This window comes from Zychaea mexicana, assembly GCF_025766255.1.
Source record: "Zychaea mexicana strain RSA 1403 chromosome Unknown BDB00scaffold_35, whole genome shotgun sequence".
NCBI lineage: Eukaryota > Fungi > Mucoromycota > Mucoromycetes > Mucorales > Lichtheimiaceae > Zychaea > Zychaea mexicana.
The window spans coordinates 322492-343318 of record NW_026516698.1 but is presented as its reverse complement, the minus strand read 5'-3'; the positions used below and the strand labels follow the sequence as shown (position 1 = coordinate 343318).

General features: G+C 45.4%; 9 protein-coding genes across 9 annotated transcripts; 7 read left to right on the top strand and 2 right to left on the bottom strand.

Moving 5' to 3' along the window:
- Positions 1-980: 980 nt before the first annotated feature.
- On the top strand, positions 981-3491 carry BDB00DRAFT_872282 (tRNA synthetases class I, catalytic domain-containing protein; the record flags this gene model as incomplete). Its single annotated transcript, XM_053126934.1, has 2 exons — positions 981-1242; positions 1351-3491. 2 exons carry the CDS (start codon positions 981-983, stop codon positions 3489-3491), a joined length of 2403 nt encoding a protein of 800 aa, XP_052979877.1.
- A 723-nt stretch (positions 3492-4214) lies between these two features.
- On the top strand, positions 4215-6012 carry BDB00DRAFT_822878 (uncharacterized protein). The gene is made up of 2 exons (XM_053123494.1): positions 4215-4926; positions 5006-6012. Exons 1-2 carry the CDS (start codon positions 4308-4310, stop codon positions 5959-5961), a joined length of 1575 nt encoding a protein of 524 aa, XP_052979876.1. The 5' UTR covers positions 4215-4307; the 3' UTR covers positions 5962-6012.
- Positions 6013-7615: 1603 nt separating this feature from the next.
- BDB00DRAFT_787896 (uncharacterized protein) lies at positions 7616-8085 on the top strand (the record flags this gene model as incomplete). Its single annotated transcript, XM_053120740.1, has 2 exons — positions 7616-7822; positions 7924-8085. The coding sequence occupies 2 exons, from the start codon at positions 7616-7618 to the stop codon at positions 8083-8085; spliced, it is 369 nt and encodes a 122-aa protein (XP_052979875.1).
- Positions 8086-9605: 1520 nt separating this feature from the next.
- On the top strand, positions 9606-10223 carry BDB00DRAFT_787895 (uncharacterized protein; the record flags this gene model as incomplete). Its single annotated transcript, XM_053120739.1, has 1 exon — positions 9606-10223. The coding sequence occupies one exon, from the start codon at positions 9606-9608 to the stop codon at positions 10221-10223; it is 618 nt and encodes a 205-aa protein (XP_052979874.1).
- Positions 10224-11451: 1228 nt separating this feature from the next.
- On the top strand, positions 11452-11893 carry BDB00DRAFT_763359 (uncharacterized protein; the record flags this gene model as incomplete). The annotated part of the gene is made up of 2 exons (XM_053119396.1): positions 11452-11561; positions 11674-11893. Coding segments are annotated over 2 exons (330 nt in total), but the record flags the coding sequence as incomplete, so codon positions are not given.
- BDB00DRAFT_369323 (uncharacterized protein) lies at positions 11768-13060 on the top strand. The gene is made up of 2 exons (XM_053117108.1): positions 11768-11860; positions 11989-13060. The coding sequence occupies exon 2, from the start codon at positions 12014-12016 to the stop codon at positions 12914-12916; it is 903 nt and encodes a 300-aa protein (XP_052979872.1). The 5' UTR covers positions 11768-11860; positions 11989-12013; the 3' UTR covers positions 12917-13060.
- On the bottom strand, positions 12919-14308 carry BDB00DRAFT_883084 (uncharacterized protein; the record flags this gene model as incomplete). Its single annotated transcript, XM_053128203.1, is given in 4 exon segments — positions 12919-12981; positions 13051-13149; positions 13216-14259; positions 14276-14308. The coding sequence occupies 4 exon segments, from the start codon at positions 14306-14308 to the stop codon at positions 12919-12921; spliced, it is 1239 nt and encodes a 412-aa protein (XP_052979871.1).
- Positions 14309-14575: 267 nt separating this feature from the next.
- BDB00DRAFT_763444 (uncharacterized protein) lies at positions 14576-15830 on the bottom strand (the record flags this gene model as incomplete). The annotated part of the gene is made up of 3 exons (XM_053119401.1): positions 14576-15165; positions 15235-15654; positions 15749-15830. The coding sequence occupies 3 exons, from the start codon at positions 15828-15830 to the stop codon at positions 14576-14578; spliced, it is 1092 nt and encodes a 363-aa protein (XP_052979870.1).
- A 1536-nt stretch (positions 15831-17366) lies between these two features.
- Positions 17367-20682, top strand: BDB00DRAFT_872275 (uncharacterized protein; the record flags this gene model as incomplete). Its single annotated transcript, XM_053126933.1, has 5 exons — positions 17367-17510; positions 17598-17849; positions 17932-19716; positions 19814-20223; positions 20316-20682. The coding sequence occupies 5 exons, from the start codon at positions 17367-17369 to the stop codon at positions 20680-20682; spliced, it is 2958 nt and encodes a 985-aa protein (XP_052979869.1).
- Between the last annotated feature and the right edge of the window lie 145 nt (positions 20683-20827).

Sequence of the window (20827 nt, the reverse complement as noted above, 5' to 3'; positions counted from 1 at the left end):
GAGCCGAACTCCCTTAAAATGACAGTTATACGCTGCAATGAAATACCTATAACAAGAATAAGCGTGTGCGAAAAAAAGTGTGCCCAGTAGCAAATCTCCTATATATAATATATCCAGTTGCGAGATATATTTATGCGAATTGAAGGTCGAACACACGTTTATATGTAAAACAAATAGATGGAATTTATCACCTCCTTTGTATCAAAGGTCTTACGTAATTTATTCGCCCACAGTGAGCCTCCGCTTTTTTCAAGGCTGTCAATCCTAATCTTCTTCTTCTGCGATATTAACATCACTGATGGGAAGCTCGTACAGAAACTCAATTTCATTGACTTGAGCTTTTGGTTTAACCACATGGGTCGGTTGTCGTTATACACGCACCGCCAAGCCGTTTTTGTGGCAGTAGACCCCATCACTGTGATTATGCAAACCAAGCAAAATATGTGCCCAAGGATATAAAAATGTCCCTTTCCTGCGCTAAATTCCAGTCACGCCTACTTTATAACGAAGCTACTGTTACATTTGAGTCTACTTTTGTTATCAGTAGACTAAGAAGAAAACGATACACATATTGTGATTGGCAAAATGTAATTTGGGTGGCACAGCAAGCTGGCGCAGCAGGAGATGCATAAAAACAAACGAAGCTGTTACTTTATAGGCACTACATACGTACGAAATATATTTATCGCGGCTATAACTTTTATCAAATGTACGGTAGTAATTCGTTCGATAGCTATTATTAGCTATTTGTCATTAAAAAAGATTAAAATAAAGGGGTAGCGAACCTGTCACTGAATGATAACGAAAATGTTGTCAAAGCGGATTGGATTGCCTATCAACGCTCTGGAAAAGGAAAAAAGCCCGTCCTCGCAAGTGAGTCACATTTTTGCTTTGGGCTGTCGACATAAGTTGGAATCAACCACATATCCCCCACCCCACCCCACCTTTCTTTTTTCTTTTACCAAACTTTATACTATATAATGGAGGAACTTGTTCCCATCTTTGTTAAAATCGGTCTTTCCGAGCAGAAGGCCAAGGACACCGCCAAGAACAAAAAGCTCGCACCTAGTCTTGAGGCTGTCATTGACGAAGCCAAGGTTCGCGACGCTGGCTGTGACAAGGACACTGGCAATCTCTTATACCAAATCGCATCGACGATTAGCAAGGATGCTTTGAAGCACCGTGCATACATTGTCAGCAAAATTATGGCAGGCGATCTCAAGACGGCTGATCAAGTGTCAGGTAAGACGAATATGCGCTTGAGAGAGAATAAAGAGTTCTGTATATAAACCTCTTTCAACGTCTGGGCGAGAAAAAGCTCATCCTCTGCACTTTTTATATATCTATCAGCTGCTATCAAATACGTCGAAGACTGCACTGAACCAATTGCAACCGAAGCGTTCAACGAAGCCACTGGTGTAGGTATCGTTGTTACGCCCGAACAGATCAAATCAGCCGTCGCCGAATACATTGCCAGCAACAAGGAAAACATTGTTGAGAACCGATACCGTGTACTGGGCCCATCCCTCGCCAATTCTCGCAAACAGCCAGCCTTACGTTGGGCTGACGGTGTTGCTGTCAAGAATGAACTTGAGGCCCAATTCCTTGCCCTGTTGGGTCCCAAAGACGAACGCGACGCGCCCCAGAAGAAGAAGAAAAAGGAAAAGAAGGAAGCACCTGCTGCTGCAGCTCAGAAGAAAAAGGTCCAAGAGGACAAGCCTGTCAACTTGTCCAACATGTTCTTTGAGGGCGAAATTTCCAAGCTGCATAAACCGGGAGGCAACAAGCAGATCAAGCCTGAATTGATGGAGGAGCATTTGAAGGCAACGGGCAGTAAGGTTGTCACTCGATTCCCACCCGAACCCAACGGCTACTTGCACATTGGGCACGCCAAGGCCATCAATGTCAACTTTGGTTATGCCAAGGCACACAATGGTATCACTTATCTGCGCTACGACGACACCAACCCTGAGGCCGAGGAGGAAAAGTATTTCTTGTCAATCTTGGAAACAGTCGAATGGCTTGGTTTCGAACCGTTCAAGATCACCTACTCGAGTGATTACTTCCAGCAGCTGTATGAGTTGGCTGTCAAGTTGATTGAAAAGGGATTGGCATACACGTGTCAGTGCACGGGCGAGGAAATTCACGCACACCGTGGTGGCGACGATGGTGGCGCACGTACAGCATGTGTCCATCGCGACCGACCCATCAAGGAAACGCTTGAGCAGTTTGAAAAAATGAAGGAGGGTCGATACAAGGAAGGCGAGACGACGTTGCGTATGAAGATGGATTTGGAAAACGGCAACCCGCAGTTCTGGGACTTGATCGCTTACCGTGTGCTATTCACTCCACATCACCGTACTGGCTCTGACTGGTGCATCTATCCTACCTACGACTTCACTCACTGTTTGGTCGATTCTTTCGAAAACATTACCCATTCGCTCTGCACTACCGAATTCAGACAGTCGCGTGAAAGCTATTATTGGCTCGTGGACGCTGTCGAAGTGTACAAGCCTGTCCAGTGGGAGTATGGTCGTCTGAATGTCACTGGAACCATCATGTCCAAGCGTAAGATTCTGAAACTCGTCAACGAAAAGCATGTCAATGGCTGGGACGATCCCCGCATGTATACCTTGGTCGGTATTCGACGTCGCGGTGTGCCTCCAGAAGCTATCAACAACTTTGTGCTGGAATTGGGTATCACTACATCCAAGAGCACGATTGACGTAATGCGATTTGACTCCAAGGTACGCGACTATCTCGACAAGACCGTGCCACGCACCATGGTTGTCATGGACCCTATCAAGATCACCTTAGAGAACGTTGCAGACGACTTTGTTGAATGGGTCACTGTTCCCAACGTGCCACGTAAACCCGAAATGGGCGAATACAAGATTCCTTTCACAAAGGTGCTCTACATTGATTCTTCCGACTTCCGTGAAGTTGATTCCAAGGATTACTACCGCTTGGCACCCGGCAAGTCGGTTGGTTTGCTGCAGGTACCCCGGCCCATCCACTGCGTTGAGGTTAAGAAGGACAGCAACGGCAAGATTTCTGAGCTGGTATGTCGATACGAAAACGAAGGCGAGTTCAAAAAGCCAAAGACATATATCCACTGGGTCGCTGAAGCACCCCAACTTGGCTCGCCCGTCCAGCTCGACCAAGTGCGTCTGTACGAACCACTCTTCCATCACGCCAATCCCGATGATGCACCGGGCGGTTTCTTGAACGATCTTAACAAGGACTCGCTCAAGATCGTTAACGGCGCATTGGCAACTGTTGGTATTTATGACCAGGTATCTGACTGGGTCAAAAAGACGGGAGGAAAGAACAAGGAAAGTATGCGATGGCAGTTTGTGCGAACGGGCTACTTCTGTCTGGATTACGATACCGAGTTGGATGTTACCAAACAGGGCAAGGAAGCTTTGGGCAAGATTGTCGTCAACCGAACTGTGACGCTCAAAGAAGACGCTGGAAAGCAGATTTCATAATTGTACAAAACACATAAAGAGAAAATAAACTTACATATAAATACTCTTGGTTCTCATTAGCATCAGATAATTACTTATCATCTCTGCACTCTCTTTCTAGTATAGCTTATATTTATTAACACGTAGTAGGTCTAATATGGCTAATCGACGACTGCGATGTCTGATGTCTCTTGCCAGTATATAACGTATCATGTTTATATCGGGAAATGCATATTGACCCTCAAGCATTCATTAGAATACATGTCTTTTTCTTAAGATTCGAAGTTAAATGCATCGTCCAAGAACCTTGTAAAATAATTATTACCGCATAATCACAAGTGGCGCACTCGCCGCATCAAATGTATTGAGCAGAAGCTAAACGGCTGTACGGATTGTTGCATAATACAGAGTTACACACAGTCGAGGACTTTGTGCAGGATTATCCAGCAATCGATATCAAAGGCGACCACTTAATCTATTCCCATTACCAACTGCAACTTGCACTATAAACGTTTGTGATAATGAGACCGGTATATAAGCTACCTGTTGCAGATGCTCTTTAAATACTGCTCTGATTCTACCAATTGTGCAATTTACTGAGCATTTTAGTAGTCTGTAGCACAACCAGTAACACATCTGTACCACTGTATGATACCCTCTTATTTAAAGTTTGGACTCAACTTTCCCAAACTCGACTTTATACCTTAAAAGATGGCGAGAAAACGCGAATGAATGTGTTTCCTTTCTTTCTTTCGATCGTATTTCAAAACAAAATAACATACCCAGCTGTCGTCTTTCTGTTCGCTGTACTCTGCTATCTACTAAGCATAGACCAACATGGCAAGCTTTATTTTGGAAAACGCAGGCAACATTGCGACAACAGCTATTGAGTTTCTCGAACAAAAAGCTGATGATTGGAAACAAGTTGTACCTGAAGCGCATGATTTTCAGCGTGAATGTGAGCATTTTCGCAACATCGTGCACGCATTGACGCCCGAAGCTCTTAGCAGTAGCCACCATCATGGGCCTTCGAGGACAAATAATATCACGTTTGTCAACGTTATCCGTGTGTACCGGATAGCCAAAACGTTCCGACAGCGCACTGGCAGGCAGAATGGCGCGAACGAAGAGTCTCAGCCATTCACGAACGCGGCCAGCGATACCCGATCTGATTACGGCTCCGTCTCAACTACACAGCATGACACCACTGCAACAACAACACAGGAAGCTGTAAAGCGCTCAATCAGGTCAAAGCCAAAGACGATCAGGGAGCAAGGTGCCCGTGCAATTGTTAATGAAATCACAAAACACATCGAGGGTGCCAACAAACGCCTCGAAAAGTTTATCAAGGAACACGAACGCAAAAAGACGTGGCACCACAGTGTTCGATGGTTCTTTAGGCGAGCTATAGTCGCTCGGGAATATCGCGACTTTTTCCGGGACGAATCCACAGCAGGTTTGTCTCTTTTATTTCAACTTGGTCGCTCTGTCACACAGGTAACTAAGACAGCATGGAAACCTCGGCCCGGATATAGTTCGTGACCTCCTCAACGACCTCGTTTTGTGCCAAAAAATAGCAGAGAGCGCAGCTATTCCCAAGGTAGACGATTTTCAAAAGGATATGTCCGAAGAGCCGTATCTGTTTTGGAAGAAGCACATGGGCCAACTTGTCGTAGCCAACTGGCAGCAATTCATTGATTCGTATACCCTCTTGTATGGATCGTTCGATCCGAAAGATCTGGCGTATGCTGAGCGCATGCTCAAGTCCCAGGGTGGCAGCAATCAAATCACGGTTTATGGCTTTATAAGCTTTACGCGCAAGCATGGGTTCCCGTTCAAGAAAAGTATCGCCACAACAACAGCGGATGCCGAAACGACCATGTCGGAAGAGGCCCGCATGGAAATCACCAAAATGATTATGAATATGGTGACTGATTTTTCCGAGCCCGCTATGCAAGAGCATCTTCTTGCTCTTTATGGATGGTTCAAGGGACTCAAGCATAATAACACCGCCGAGATCAAGAAACGGGCAGACGAATGGGCAGTGCTTATTAAAGCATCGAGAGACGTCGAAGGAGAAATTACCGACGAGCAGCAAAAGAAGGCAGTTAATGTCGACAAGGCCAGACGCGCGGTGAGCTTCTTTTATCAACGATACATGGTCATGTGGCGTGTCGGACAAGTCTCGCGTGAAACGATCAAAGATGTCGATTTCCCAGGGAGATCTCGGATCAGGGACTTTCTCTGCTATTGTGGACCACTTGACAGATCAAATTATCATATTGTCATTGGAAAGACGGGTGACTGGGAGAAAAACGGCAAGCCTAAAGTGTACACTTTTCTGGAAATGCTACTAAAAAAGAACGAGAACGCAAAAAGGGAGCAATATTCGAACGGTGCTGCTGCTGCTGGTGGTAGTAGCAGTAGTCGACAAAGAGTTCAAGATGTTGCAGTCTGCGCATTGGACATCAGTAGAGGCCAAAACAATTAATACCTATTTGTTCAAGGGAAAAAAATTCTGTTGCAATTCCCTAGCTGTAAGCTATATACCCATCTTCTTGATAATTTAATATAAAATTTTCTTCTTAGTGTCACAATTCTGCTCGTATAAACATGTTATTTGAAGCGTCCTGATGTATACCATTATTACAGCAAGACTAGCATTATAGCGGGTAGCTTGCTATAGTGATCCTTAGATTCGATTTACAGTAACTTTCAGTAATTTATTCCTTGGAGACTATGCATGAGTTTGATATAGAAGCGAGAAGAAGGTATACGCGGTTGCATATATGATACAGTACTATAGCTGTTAGCACAACGACCTCTTTTCTTCCTACGCATCCTTATGTCTACATAGAATGGATAGGAATATCTCCCACAGCACGGCAGAGTATGTAAGTACATACAACAAACACTAAAACTTGTGATTCTATTCATGAAAGTACTGCTACTGTTACAGTATACTGATATGTCTTGTATGATACCGATTCTGGTATCGTACACACGTTCTCGAGATTAGGTACTAATATTGTGATTAGCAGCTGCATTTGCGTGGTGTGCAGAATAAAATAGCATCATTTTAAGCTTTTACTAGGCTCGATCAATAAGGAGAAGGATAATGGTAAGTGTCGTCGCTACGGTTTGTCATTAGCATGTATAATGTAGTAGCTGAGCCAAGCCGAGCCCACATCTGCATGCATGTCAAAAACGTCGACATGCAGTATTGGTAGTAAACTTCTCTAGATCCAGTCCTCCCCTTTCTTTATTCTTCAGTCTTTGAGTTTTATTTTCATTATCAACAATATTATCTTTATCAAACGTTTCTTTAGTGATTACTTGTTACAATTCATATAAAAGGAAAAAGGATGACAAATTTACTTATCGACAACGCAGGAATTATTGCATCCGCTGCTATCTCGTTGCTACAGAAAACGGCCGAAGACTGGGGACAAGTTGCTCCTGAAGCCCACGATTTTCAGCGTTAAATGCGAACACTTTCTTAACATCATTTATGCGCTGAAGCCTGCCCCAAGGGTAGCTTAAGCACTGGATGCTCAGACCAAGCAACGGCCTAAAACAAGCAGTGAACACAGTGCGTATAAAGTTTTCGCGGCGGCACAAAGCAAAAAGTCAGTAGGAGATTATGGTGGTATTATCAATGATAGCATCAAGGCAAGGAGCAGCGACAGCGAAAAACGCGAAATAGTGCCAGACGACGAGCACCATGGCAATAGCAATGCCAAACAACGGCAGGGAATCAAAAGCACGACTACCGCCTAGAATTTAGACGAGAGGCAGAGCAAAAGTGATCCACCACGCAAAAGCACATTGCGGAACCCAGCAAAAGAATGAAGAGACAACGACCGGAGGACGGTTGCGGAGTACACGCCATTATCAGGGAAAGCATGCAACATATCACAACAGCCAGAAAAGGCATCGAGGAGTTCATTACCGAGAACAATCAGAGAAAGAAATGGTACTACAGTCTTCGTCGGTTTTTCCAAAAGAACAGTTGTTGCCGCCGAATATCGTGCCATATTCAAGAATGAATCGACGGCTATTTGCTGCCTGCTCAATGACCTTATCCTGTGTCAAAAGACGGCCGAGAGAGCTGCTTACCAAGGGTAGACGACTTTATAAATGACATGTGCGAAGAACCGTACCTGCTTTGGAAGAAGCATATGGGCCAACTCGTTGTCGCCAACTGGAGCCAACTCATTGATTCTTATGCACTGCTTTTTGGCACTCCAGAACCAGTTGATCTTGTCTATATCGAACGAATGCTCAAGGCACAGCAACAAAACAGTCAAATCACGGCCTATGCATTTATCACCAAGATGGTCATACAGATGGTAAACGATTTCTCCGAGCCTGCGATGATGGATCATCTCCTCGCAGTTTATGGATGGTTTTTAGGGGCTCGATCGGGATGATGTTGCTGCATACCAGCAAGAGGGCAGACAAGTGGGCAAGGCTTTTGAAAGAAGCAAGAAATGTCAAGGACGAAAAGGACGAAATTGTGGACAAGAAACTGTTAAAAGCAAGCCGTGTTGACAAGGCTAGACGGGTAGTGAGCTTCTTTTACCAATGCTACATGGTCATGTGGCGTGTTTGAAAAGTGTCTCGCGAGACGCTCAAATATGGCGATTTTCCTGAAAGATACCGTACCAAGGATTTCATACGTCTGCCTATGTGCTCCACTAGATAAAGCCAACTATCGGATCATCATTGGCAAGGAAGACGAGTGGGAGAAAACGGCAAGCCAAAAGTATACACTTTTCTAGAAATGCTATTGAGAGAAGAAAAGCAGAAAAGAAGGATGCTGCTGCCCACAATTACAAGGCGATAAATGACAAGAAGGCCGATCAAGAGGAAGAGGAAGGGGAGGAGGAGCCACCACATCAAAATCGATGGCGACAGAAACATTATCGAAACGTTCCAGTGGTAGTAAAATACTGGATGAAACGATAGCAGAGGACCTATCGCTTAAAGGGAAAGGGAAGGACCCAGCATAATCGATGAGTTTTATTCTTTCGTTGTAAGTACTTAGCATCGACCTTGTGAGTAGCGTATAATAATAACCGTCATCAGATGCCACAAATGCCTCTACGATGAAACACAACAGGGACGAGGCAGAGGGAAGAATCCGGGAGAAAGTTGTTCAAAGTTAAATGTCTATTTTCATAACAGGTGTAACCAAGCAAAGAAGAGAATGTATATACCCGTCATTTTTTTTAACTTATTTTCACACGCCCTTTCTTTCTTCTTTTATCATCTCCCAAACTATTGCCCAATCGAAGGCTCCGTGATCTGAACTTTACAGCGTTACGAATTCCGTCGCTTATAAAATTGACCAAACGAAATGTAGGCGATTGTTATTGAAAGCATTAGAATGGAGACTTGGTGCTGAAAAGGAAACCACGCATACTGCTTGGCCACCCTTAAAGACAGCAACGACGGGCGGCGACATAGCGCGCAATACTGCTCTATTCACAACATACGACGGCGAATGGTTGGTCGAAAGGAAAGGTCAAAGAAGAAGACGGTGTATGCTGCTGCAGCAGGATAACACAAAATGACGGCCGCGAGCGCCTTTGCAAGCATACACGCAACAAACACATTGGATCGATGCAAATAAAGCAGCGAACAATCAACAGTGTCCGGAGAAGCATTGAGCAAAAAGTTGCAAACTAAACGAACTCGCAATGAACCTTCTTAGGAAGGGTTATCGGAGCAGCAAGAATAGCGGAAGTAACAGGATGTATCAAGACCAGCAGATAAATATACGAGAAGAAATGGACGTCTATGCGAATCAACCTTGTATGCAGCAGGGCACTGAAAATGGACCAGCAATAAGGCCGTGCACATTGGCTTCAGCAACGTTTCAACATGCAAATCCAAAAGATAAAGTGAGTATCTGGCGTTTGGATAGTAATGCAACAACGTTTTATGAGATATGCATTGCATAGTATAGAGCCCAGCCACTCGTTTTATTTTTCTCGACCTCCATTTTTTTTTCTGTCTCTCTGCCTCTCTCCCAATCCCAAGCAACGGGTGGACATATAAGGAGACGACTTTGTTGCCATAAGGATTCCCCGAATTTGGGAAAATACAGTAATCACCATTACCCCCGCAATGACATTTCCTGGCAGCGAACAAGGAAGAGACGCGTTCCTCAAGGTATTCAAGGATGTTGACGATGCCGCACAAGATGCTTCCGAAGCCGATCCCTTTCCAGCATACACAGACGACGACACGCAGAAAGGTCTTTTGGGTCCGTTTTGTCCCACGTCTGCACGACGTGTGATTAAAGCACTGACCATGGCCAATGTTACTCCTGACGATGGCGTCTTGGACATTGGATCAGGGGACGGTCGGCTCGTGACAGCAGCGGTAGCAGCATTTGGAGCAAAACGCGGGCTGGGGATCGAAGTCGACGCAGGACTGGTTGAATTATCCCGCTCGTTGGCCCAAAAGGTGCTGGCAGGAAAAGAGAGGATGATGGACAGGATCGAGTTTGTGCAGGGCGACTTCTTGTCCCAGGTCGAATTGGTGCGTGATGTAGCGTGGAGTGTGATTGTGGTCTTCCTGTTGCCAGACCATACAGAGAAATTCGCCGATCTTTTGTTGCATCACTATCGACGCGGGGCAAGAATTGTTGCCCTGGTATTCAACCTGAATGAAATACCCGAGCTCAAGCTGGTCCAGGGCGACGAGCCGGAAAACATCTACGTCTACTCGAAGGAAGGATGAAATGAAGCTTTCGTGATCTAAATTCAATAAGAGCATCAACGGGTTGATAACCGTAATGAACATCACATGTTCTGCTTCCTATACAAAATAACAGTGCTGCTATTTTCGTCCTTTCCCTCTTTCTCTCATTCTCTCCCTCTCTCTCTCTCTCTCTCTCTATCTATCTCTATCTCTATTATCTCCCTGCCCGTATATATTCTCTATTCCGAGGAAAAAGCCCATATTCACTCACACTCACGCTAATGAATTATATGCTAGGCATATTTAAAGCACACAAATCCGTTTCTTCTTTTCTCTTTTCTCTTTTTCTCCTTTTCCGCTTTTTACCCTATTTCACACGCTACAAAACCTACAACAATAAAACATGACTCGACGCAAGTCAGTGCAAGAGCTCGTGAAGCCACTACGCAAACTTTCGCTGCTAGGAGGTGCATCAGACAAAAGGTATTTTATAATACTATACTCAAGGGGGGGGGGAGAGAAACGAAAGTCTAAGACATGCTGCTTCCTATATGTATATAAAGTCCAACAGATAGCAGCACGCCTCCTACACCGGAAGAATCACAACAGCAGACTGGAAAAGATCATGACCAAAACGACATTATCACTTGTTTACCCAGGGAAATCGCGCTGTATATTTTCGGCATGCTCTCTTTTTCTGATTTAGTGCGAGTGCAAGTGGTAGGTTCTTTATTTCGGCAAATATGACTAGGAAGAGAAAAGAAGGGGAGAAAATAGCATGAATAAATCATATTTAGACCTGTCGAGTCTGGCGGCGAATTGCTTTGGATACGTCGATTTGGAGGTCCCGTTACTTCAATCTGTACAAACGCTATCCAGACCTATACTTCCATAAGCATTCACAACAACAACATCATGAGCACAGGGATAATAGCAGCGGCAGCAGCAGCAGCAGCAGCAAAAAAGACAGCGGCGACAAGGACTTGCCGTGGCATACCAAGTATTGTCGAGCACAAACATATGCCAATTGGCGCATGGGGAGCGTGCAACGAAAACAGCTTATTAGTGACCATAAAAAGAGTCGGGTTTTGTCTGTCAAGCTCAAGAAACACTTGCTGATAACGCTGGCGGAGGTAAATCTCACCTTTTAATGAAATCCCTATCTTCTTTTTTCCCGGGCTTATGCAATCCATGACGATGAAGATAAGTGCTAAACTATAAAAAGTAGAATAACACCGTTAGTCTGTACCAGTACACTGTCGCCCTCGGGTTTCGATTGGTGTCCACTTGGAACTTTGGTGATCCAGTCCATAATGCGGTCGAATGTGTTGATATCCTTCCAGAAATCAACATTCTTGCTGTTGCTATGCGTGGATCGTAAGTTTTTCTGGCTACTGTTGTTGTCGATCACACGTACACAGACAGGCAGATTTTTTTTCTGTACGACGTGCATGTCGCTAATTTTTAAACGAACTTTCTTTCCTTTCAGAAAATGTGTGTTTTATGATATCAACGAACAAAGCAACGATCCCATTCAGGTACTCAAGGGAGGAAATCATCCATGGTTTGTGCCCGATTCAATAGCCTTGTCGCAAGACTACTTTGCTGTTTCTGGGAGAAAGCCATCTGCCGTGTTTATCTGGAATTGGCGGAAAGGGGTTCGCTTATCTAACAGGGTAATGGAAGAAAAGAAGGTTCTCCTTTTCTAAGTTTAATACAGCAAGATAAGGAATATACATTTTCTGCTTATTGATTACAAGCAAAATGAATGTTAATGATAGGCTTTTGACAACCAGCCACACAGCGTCTATATTGTTAAGGACAACATTATGATGATCAGCGTGGATGGACTTGTGCACGTGTTTGATATATTCGATCCATCCAAACAGACAGCCACGTTCACCTTACCCGCATGCAACATGCCATGTCTGGAATACGATGGCTCGTTAAGCATTGTACTAGCTCCGTTCGCTGCTCGACGAATCCATCATTTCAAATGGGATCCCGTGCCATCGTCCACGGCTGTGGATCCCAACAGTAATGGTAGCAGCGACAGCGGCGATTCACCTTCAAGCTCTCCCACCAACGAGCAGCATCCACATCAGCAGTTACCGCCACAGCCACCAAAAACATTGACCAGTTCCATTTCCTCCCTACTTAGCCGACCAAAACGCCAGCGCACATATATCGATACAGCTGGACGCAAAGCAGCACGGTCATTACGGCGATACTCTTCTTACAACGAATATGGATACGCATGCCAAGCCCGAACGGCCCATTACATTAAACAAGTCCAAGAAAAGGAAAGACACAACAACAGCAACAATGGGGATAATGATACCAACAACACACTGGGCGAGCCCAATTTCCGTAGCAGGCTACGACTGATCAGCTCCATCAGGACATCTCCTCTGGGCTGGACAACTCGGCAAGTCGTCAACATAGCTGTGCATAACGACCGCGTTGCTATCGCCAATCGGCATGGAGATATTGCTTTATTTGCATTGAACGGCACAACAGCGGCTCATGTGACGTTCAAAAACGGGAAACGACAATGGATCGAAGAGGACGCAGCCCAGTTCCGAGACGAGGACGACCTTTCGGACGGTTATGATTTTATAAGAGGCCGACTAGCCATGGGCAGCATGGGTATCATTTACGGTGGACGCGATGGTAGCTTGTGGTGGCTCGATTTCAGCTGTAGGCCAGAAGATCCTTCTTCTTCCCGTTAGTTTCAAAACCAAAAGCTAACACTGAAGCTTGTTTCAAGGGATCGGACGTAGTGCCACCATTTTGGCTATGCACATTTTTTTGTATTTAATAAACGACCTTCTTTCTCGTAGCACTGTTTTCTAAGGAAACTTACAGGCATGTATAACAGTTCACCAGCTTGCAAAGTGCAGTCAACAAACTGTGCTTCTTTCAAAAGTGGAAAAGAATCGAAATCGGGATGTTCCACATCGACCTGAAGATGATGATGTTTCATTAATCTCTATACCACAGCGTGTAAGGGCCTTTCTCACATCATTACCTGGCTTGTGTTCGACATGATACCCTCATATGGATATAAGCAATGTGTTTCCGATGGTGCATACAGCCGGATATATTTGGATCCAACAACCTGTGCCAGCACATTGTGGTACGGATCATGATGCAGCGGTGAGACTGTACCTTGTGGTCCAAACCAAGCATTTTGGATCACATCCACCGGCGCCTCTTTGTAGTTTTCATTGAGTTCTGGCTCACAATAGCAGTAGTCCGGCACGCTGATGTCGTCTGCCAGTTTTGGTATCTGGTAAAACAAATCATGCTGTGCAAGATATGCCGTTTGACCGCTGCCGTCGTCGCCGCCTTCTTCTTGCAAAACAACATGCTCGCGAAGAAAATCCTCAACCCGCATCATTTTTTGTTGCCATGCACTGTCCGTGTATTTGCTACCTAGTTCAACAGGTACAACACGGTCGCCTGCGACAGACACAAAATAAGACAATGATGGCCATTTATCTCGTGCAGGCCAATGTTCGATCGCGCCTTGCGGGATAATGAATGGTTGGCCGTTTTGTAAGAGTTGAACAAACGCCAAAAAACTGGGCACTTTGTCAAGTCGATTGACGGGATGCGTCGTGTGAACCGTGTGTGGTGCTGGCAGGTGGATAAAGCCATCTCTTAGTCTGTGTGATGATGATGATGATGAAGGTAACGACGACAGATATGCTTGCAGTGTGTCAATGCTAGCAAGAACAGTTTCGCGTCGTTGTGGTCCTGGTGCACCGCTGATAATCATGGCCGTATCGAGCACATTGATCGTTTCGCGTGCTATCCGCTGTTTAATGTCCTGATCGCCGTCTCTTAGCTGTAGTTCCAATAATGTGCTGCTGTGCTGAAACAGGCCAAGCATAGTGATAGCTTGTAAGATACTAGCATCCATAAGTAACTGGCGCCACTGAGCCGGCACACTCTTATACGGGTAAAGTAGAATAGATTCTTGTGCGAGATCAACGAGTGCTTTGGATCGTTGTTGGCTAGCTTTGAAATTGTGTCGAGTAAAGACATTGTTGGGTAGATCTGAAAGGATCTTTATAAACAGTGACACGACCGATGGTGTCCAATCTGTAAATATTCATATTATAAGCATAACAGTGATCAAAGAGCAAAACAAAAAACACGATTAAAGACAATGAACCTTGATAGCAAGTATGGTCTTGTAATAGGTGTAGAAGTTTACTATAGCATGCGGCAGCTTTGAACATATTTGGCTTTGTGTTTCTATGTACGTTGTGGCAGTATTGCGTGGAGGGAAGGGTGATGATGCAATGTAAAAGGGAAAGGGCAAAATATACAATTGTGGAGAAAGAAAGAGAAAGAAAACAGGTGATACACGGAATTGGAGATTACTGGAACGCACTTTTGATGGCATCCTTCTGTGCACTGCTCAGGCTTGTAGGGAACTTTACATCGTACTTGATAATTAAATCACCTTTCCGTCCCGTCTTTGAGTTCGGCATGCCTTCGTTGGACACTCTTGATTCTTGGCCCGGCTGCACCACCGCACTCGAGTTATTCACACCCAACCTACGTCCGTCCAGCGTGGTGATTGTCTTTGAAAAGCCCGTCAACGCCTCGGCAAGCGAGAGCTGGACTGTTACTCGCAGATTATCACCCTCACGCTTGAATGTCGGATGCGGCTTTTCTTCGACGACAAACTCGATATCTTGTGTCATGCCATTGTCCAACTCGTCTCCTTCACCGGGGAAACGAATCTTCGTACCGGCCTTCCATCCGGGCTTCACGTTGATCGTCAAGATCTTGTCCGTGCTGACTGACCGTCCTGTGGCTCCATCGCGGATCTTGCGCGTCACTTTGAGTCGCTTGGTCGTGCCCTTGTACAGATCTTCCAAGGATATCGGCAGTGGTCGTTTGATGGCTGGTGGTTGTTGTCGTTGTTGCTGCTGCTGCTGCTGTTGCTGCTGTGTGCGTCGTCCTCGAGGCATTCCGCCACCAAATGAAAATCCGCCAGGCATACCACCACCACCCATCATATCGTCGTCACCGTCGCCATACATTCCACCACCGCGACCGCCCATTCCTCCCATACCGCCCATGCCAGGCATGCCGCCACCGCCCATGGACGCAAAGAAATGTTTGAAAATGTCATCTGCATCGGAAGGATGGAATGGTTTGAATCCTCCACCCGGACCACCTCCACCCATGTTGAAAGTGTAGGTGCGTCCACCGCCGCCGCCTCCACCGCCACCTGGGAAACCTCCACCAAAACCGCCAGGAAATCCACCAGCACCGCCGGCGCCTGGTGGTGGTGGTCCGCCGCCTTTGAGACCTTCTTCGCCATACTGATCGTATATTGTTCGCTTGTTCTTATCGCTCAAGACTTCAAACGCTTCTCCCACTTCCTGAAACTTCTTCTTGGCTTCTTCAGGCTTGTCTTTGTTCCGATCCGGATGCCACTTTAATGCTGGAAACAAAAGAGAGTGGTTAGTTAAGCTTTTGTTGTTTCAGCAATTGCAACAGAGGAAAGAGGGAAAAAGAGCAATGTATAATGTTGTTACCTTGTTTGCGATATGCTTTCTTGATAGCGTCCTCTTCAGCGTCTTTGGACACGCCGAGTATTGCATAGTAGTCTTTGCCCATTGTTGTATATGTGCTATGTTCGTTTTAATGTTTTGCTGATAGTGTTGCTTATTTGGGGAGGGGGGGGGATATCAAGGTAGTGCGAGGATAAAAAAAAAAGGAAAAAGGAAAAAGAGAGTTTAGCAGGGGGATTATGCAACGGGTGTTATATATGCGAGACCCTTTCCATGCGGTTCTACACCCTTCTGGTCAATTCATGCCTTAATTATTAAAACACCGCGTTTGGATCCTTGGCTCACTTCTCCCAGTATGTCGCTACGGGTTACACATGCGGATTTCAATGCTCTAGATAGCCTTGAAGTGTGGATGACTAGAGCCTTGAAGTGTGGATGACTAGAGCCTCTGATGCATTTACGAGTATATATGCAAGGAGAGACATATGGAAACAGACGAGCTCTCCTTTCTCTTTCATACTGATGCAATACATCTTAATTCAGGCAAAATTGATTATTGATTTGCTGGGCTGCTATGAGTGTGCTTGCATGGGGTGTATAGCACGCCACCTGAATATATATGCTATAGTAGCACGCCATGCTCTTTTTGAGTAGCTTTTATTTCTGTGCATGCGTCATTCATGGGCCGTGATCTAAGTGCAATACTGTTCTCAACAAATGGACGCATGCGTTCGATATCGGCATCATTAAGAATTCCTTCAATATATGCTTCAGGTGCACAAAGCGTGTTACATCAACTTAGATAATCAATAGCGGTATGCTACCACGTCCACATGCTTACTCGATGTTTAATTAGAATCATGGTATAAGGCATTTGCAACAGACGATTTAAACTCTAGTTGGTACTCGCTGTGACATTGCTCTTACAAGCAACACCATCGCATCGCTCGACTATAAAAATAATATTATCACCAATGCGGCTCGTAATCTTGGTGCACAGCGTCAACACGCACCAGCATGCTACTGTATTGCTGTCACGTATTTACGTATTGCATAAGCAAGGTGCCCTTTGTGGAACGAGTTGAAAGAGAGCTGCTTCACATGTTTACTGCTGCATAGAAAACAGATGATCTATTGTTCGTTCAGAGAGCCGCAGAGCCACACTTTCGAGTTACGTTTTTCCCAAGCTGCCATACAGTCTGTGTCTTTGTTTCCAAGAGCAAACAGCTGTATATGTAAGTTGCCAAAATGATCAACAAGGCATCTGTTACAGTGGGCTATATTAATGTATTGTGCAACTGTGATTGAGCATTTGGTAGGTAGACTGAATCGACTAAAGATGTACACACTACTAGACTATGTAGTATTTTGCAATATGCGTTCGCTACTAAGGAATGCTATCTGCTGCCAAGGAGCTAAGCATTACCGTGTACGGTAAATCTGCATAGCAAGTTGCTTGGCGGCATAATTCGGGAAGAGCGATATGCGTATCAGAGTTTCACGTCAGCTGCCAAATACGCCAGCAATTTCATATACCGAGTTTACCTCGCTCCATTTTTATTTTAACGCTCTTCTTCGTTTTGATACCCAAAGCTCCTAATAACTAGGCGAGAGACACATTTTACCTACACAATCCTAATCAATGTTTGGAGGAGGAAAACGAACCAGTGGTCAACAAAAGCAACAGTTCGACTTTGCTGATTTGGACGATTTACTCAACGGGCCATTGCCAGAACAAAGCCATGACGACGGGGACGACACGGATTTAAATGACCCTGAACTTTTGGTAAGAAAAAAAAATAATAGTTGTAAATGGCATCATACTATAAGAACAAGTATCTTGTTGAGTGAAATCTAACTTTACGTACATTAGCGACAACTGCAAGAGTTGACGTCGTCGTCGCCGAGCGGAAGTAACAGTGCTCAAAAAGCAAAAGCAGCTGCGCAGAAAGCTAAGGTCGTTGCCGAGCAAAAACAACGTCGGCGTCAAATCGAGGAGCAGAAAAAGCAAAGTGGCGATATAGAAAATTTGGACCTCGATAGCTATGCAGCGCTTGCTCAGGGCAACGACGATGACCCGGATGTCGAGTTGAACGAGGATGACCTTAATGATCCAACGTTACTTGTGAGTGGTTTTAGTTTATCTTGATCAGTACGCATGTGGGTCCCTCTCTGTTGCACTCTTTTTTAAGTTTACTTGTCGTTAGAAAGAGCTATCGGTATTAAGTAAAGACAGTGGCGGGCAAGGGCCGTCTGTGGATGACGACCATGTTATGGAGCAGCAAAAACAAGCTCCCAGCGAATCGGCATCGCAGCTAATGAGTATGGGATTTTCACAGCAGCAAGCAGAGGAAGCGCTTGACAAGTACGACGGGAATATTGAACGCGCTACAAATCATCTATTGGACGCGCCAGCACCAGAACCAGCGCAGGATGCAGAGCCTGTCAAGAAAGCGGCACCTGTGCGAGATATGGAACCAATGCAAGCCATGGAATCAGCAAAAGTGAAATCTAGCAGCAATACTGCGACGACGCTTGAAACCGTACAGGATGAAGATGATGACATGGATTTGCAGCCGCAACCTGTAGAAGAACAGGAGCCGGATATTGAGGAGCTACAAAGACAATCAAAGCAATATCAGCAACAAGCATTGGCTGCTAAACGTCAAGGTGACAAAAAGAAAGCTGTCGAACTCTTACGGAAGTCCAAAGCACTGGCACAGAAATATAGCGAATTATCAGAGATTCAACAAGCAATGGAGCCACACAAAGCTGAAGATCCGATGGAAGACGTACAACGCACACCGCCACTAGCCTCAGAAGAAGGTACCAAACAAGACGACATTAAAATAAATGATGATGAACTTACAACAAGCCAACCGGTCGCCACAGATACCAAAGCCATTTCTTCAACGTCGCCCTTCTCTTCGCCATCGTCATCCCCGTCACCTTCCCCTTCATCACAACAACCAGCAGCAGCAGTACAGATCAAGTCAGCGGTCGATGCACGACAGCTGCTACAAGAAATCGTACAGCTACAAAAGGAGCACAAGGAAGCTGCACACCATTACAAGGATTTGGGTAATCTGGCAGCTGCTAAAGAAATGGTTAAAGTATCCAAGGAACTACTACGTGTGGGAATTCAGGTTAAGAACGGAGAAGCGACCGACATGGATAACATTCGACGTAAACTACCATCCAAGCCGAACATGACGTTGGGTGACGGAAAGATCCGACAAATCCAACAAGTCGAAACAGCGGGGCCAGCAGCAACAGTGGAGCACTTGGAATCGCAATTAACATACCAAATCGACGTGTGTCACAACCTTGCTGTTCAAACATCAGCGTCAGCATCGTCGAATGCCAATACTGCCAAACGCCAGGCTCGTAAGACCTTATCAGGAAGCAATCAAGCGCATTTCCAACAACTCGAGCAGGCATTTACTGCCGATCTGGTTTCGTTGCGCTCACGACGCGATCAGAATCAAAAGACAACTCCGCATCTGCACTATGAACAGGTCGAATATTCGTACAAGAATATATTGGATCATATACCTTCGAATCAGATGGAGCTGCGGATAGTACGTGGCATCGGGCTGCAGTCGTTGGATATCGCGGCTGAAGTGGAACCCTATGTTACTTGGGATCTTGGCGGCTGGCCACCAGAGAATGCCGCTCAGGCTGCGCTAAATAAAGGCGAAACTACTGTGAAAAAAAGCAGCAGTCCAGGTCACTTGAACATTGACAACAACAAAACGATCTGTGGTTTTTTGCTAATGTTGAGTGTAATATTAGAGTTTGACGTTACTGTACAAATCCCTATCGTACGAAACCGTGCCTTTTTCCGCTATGTCCAGAGAAGACGACTAACACTTGAAGTGTTTCATAACCGATACTCGTATGGATTGTTCCGACGACCTCTTTCTTTGGGTAAAATATTGATTCCAATGGATCAACTTTTGAATAAGGCATCCATCTCGGGTATCTTTGACGTAAGTAATGTAATATAAAAGACAGAGCTACTAGCTAAACATGGTAAAAACAAAAAAAAAACGAATTCACCATCGTCTCCTTTTCTCTCTAAAATAGCTGATCGATGGAAGCCGGCGGAAAACAGGCGGGAAATTGGAAGTACAAGTCAATTTGCGAGAACCTCTCACCGGCGAGGATATTGTCAGACGCTCGGAACGATGGCTGGTCATTGACGAGTTTGGCAAGAACACTGGTGAAATTTTAGCAGCTGCTGGGTTGGGCTCAGGAACCCATATGACGATATCATCGCCAAGCAAAACGAACCCCGAATCAGCACCTAGCACTGCTTCTGGTGCTGCTTCTGGCACCGCCACCCCAAGTACCCCTACAACCACCACCAACGCTGGTACTAGCAGCCCTCTATCGTCCATTGGCAAGAATCCCTCGCCATCTAACCCTGTGTCACCACCTGCAGCTGAATCCAAGGAGAATAAAGAATTAGAGGAAGCCGAAGAAGAATTGAACAGGTGAGTGAAACGCTAAATAGGCACAAAAAAAAAAAATTCCGCTTGTACTTTACTCACAAAAACCAAAATACGATATTGGGGATATGTAATAGCTCGGACAGTATCATATCCAACATGGTGCTGGATTATGAGATCAACATTGCGAACAACGCCTTGTCGTCGGGCAAACAGGTAGACGCAGCTACCAAGGAGGAACTGATGGATAGGAAGCAGGCCCTGGAAATCAAGATGAATATGCTGGTGATCCAGGTACAGACGGGCGTGTTGGATATGGGCATGTACCTGTCGAATGTACGTAAGCGAATGGAGCGAGATCGACAGCTTGCACTGGTATTCAAGAAGCATCACCGGCTGGACTTGGCCAAGGTAGCGCTGGCACGTAAAAAGATCATGCAAGACGAGATAGATGAAGCCACAGCAGCGATGGCTGAACAGCAGGCTAGTGAGGAAGCAGGCTAACGGGATTGGGGCGGTGCAGCACTTGATGACTTACGACATATGTGTAGTATATAAACTGTAAATTTTACCATATCTGGGCATTTTTCTTAACTGTGGTACTACGGGAAATGAAATCTCTCGTACTCTATTTCCGCTCCCCCCCCCC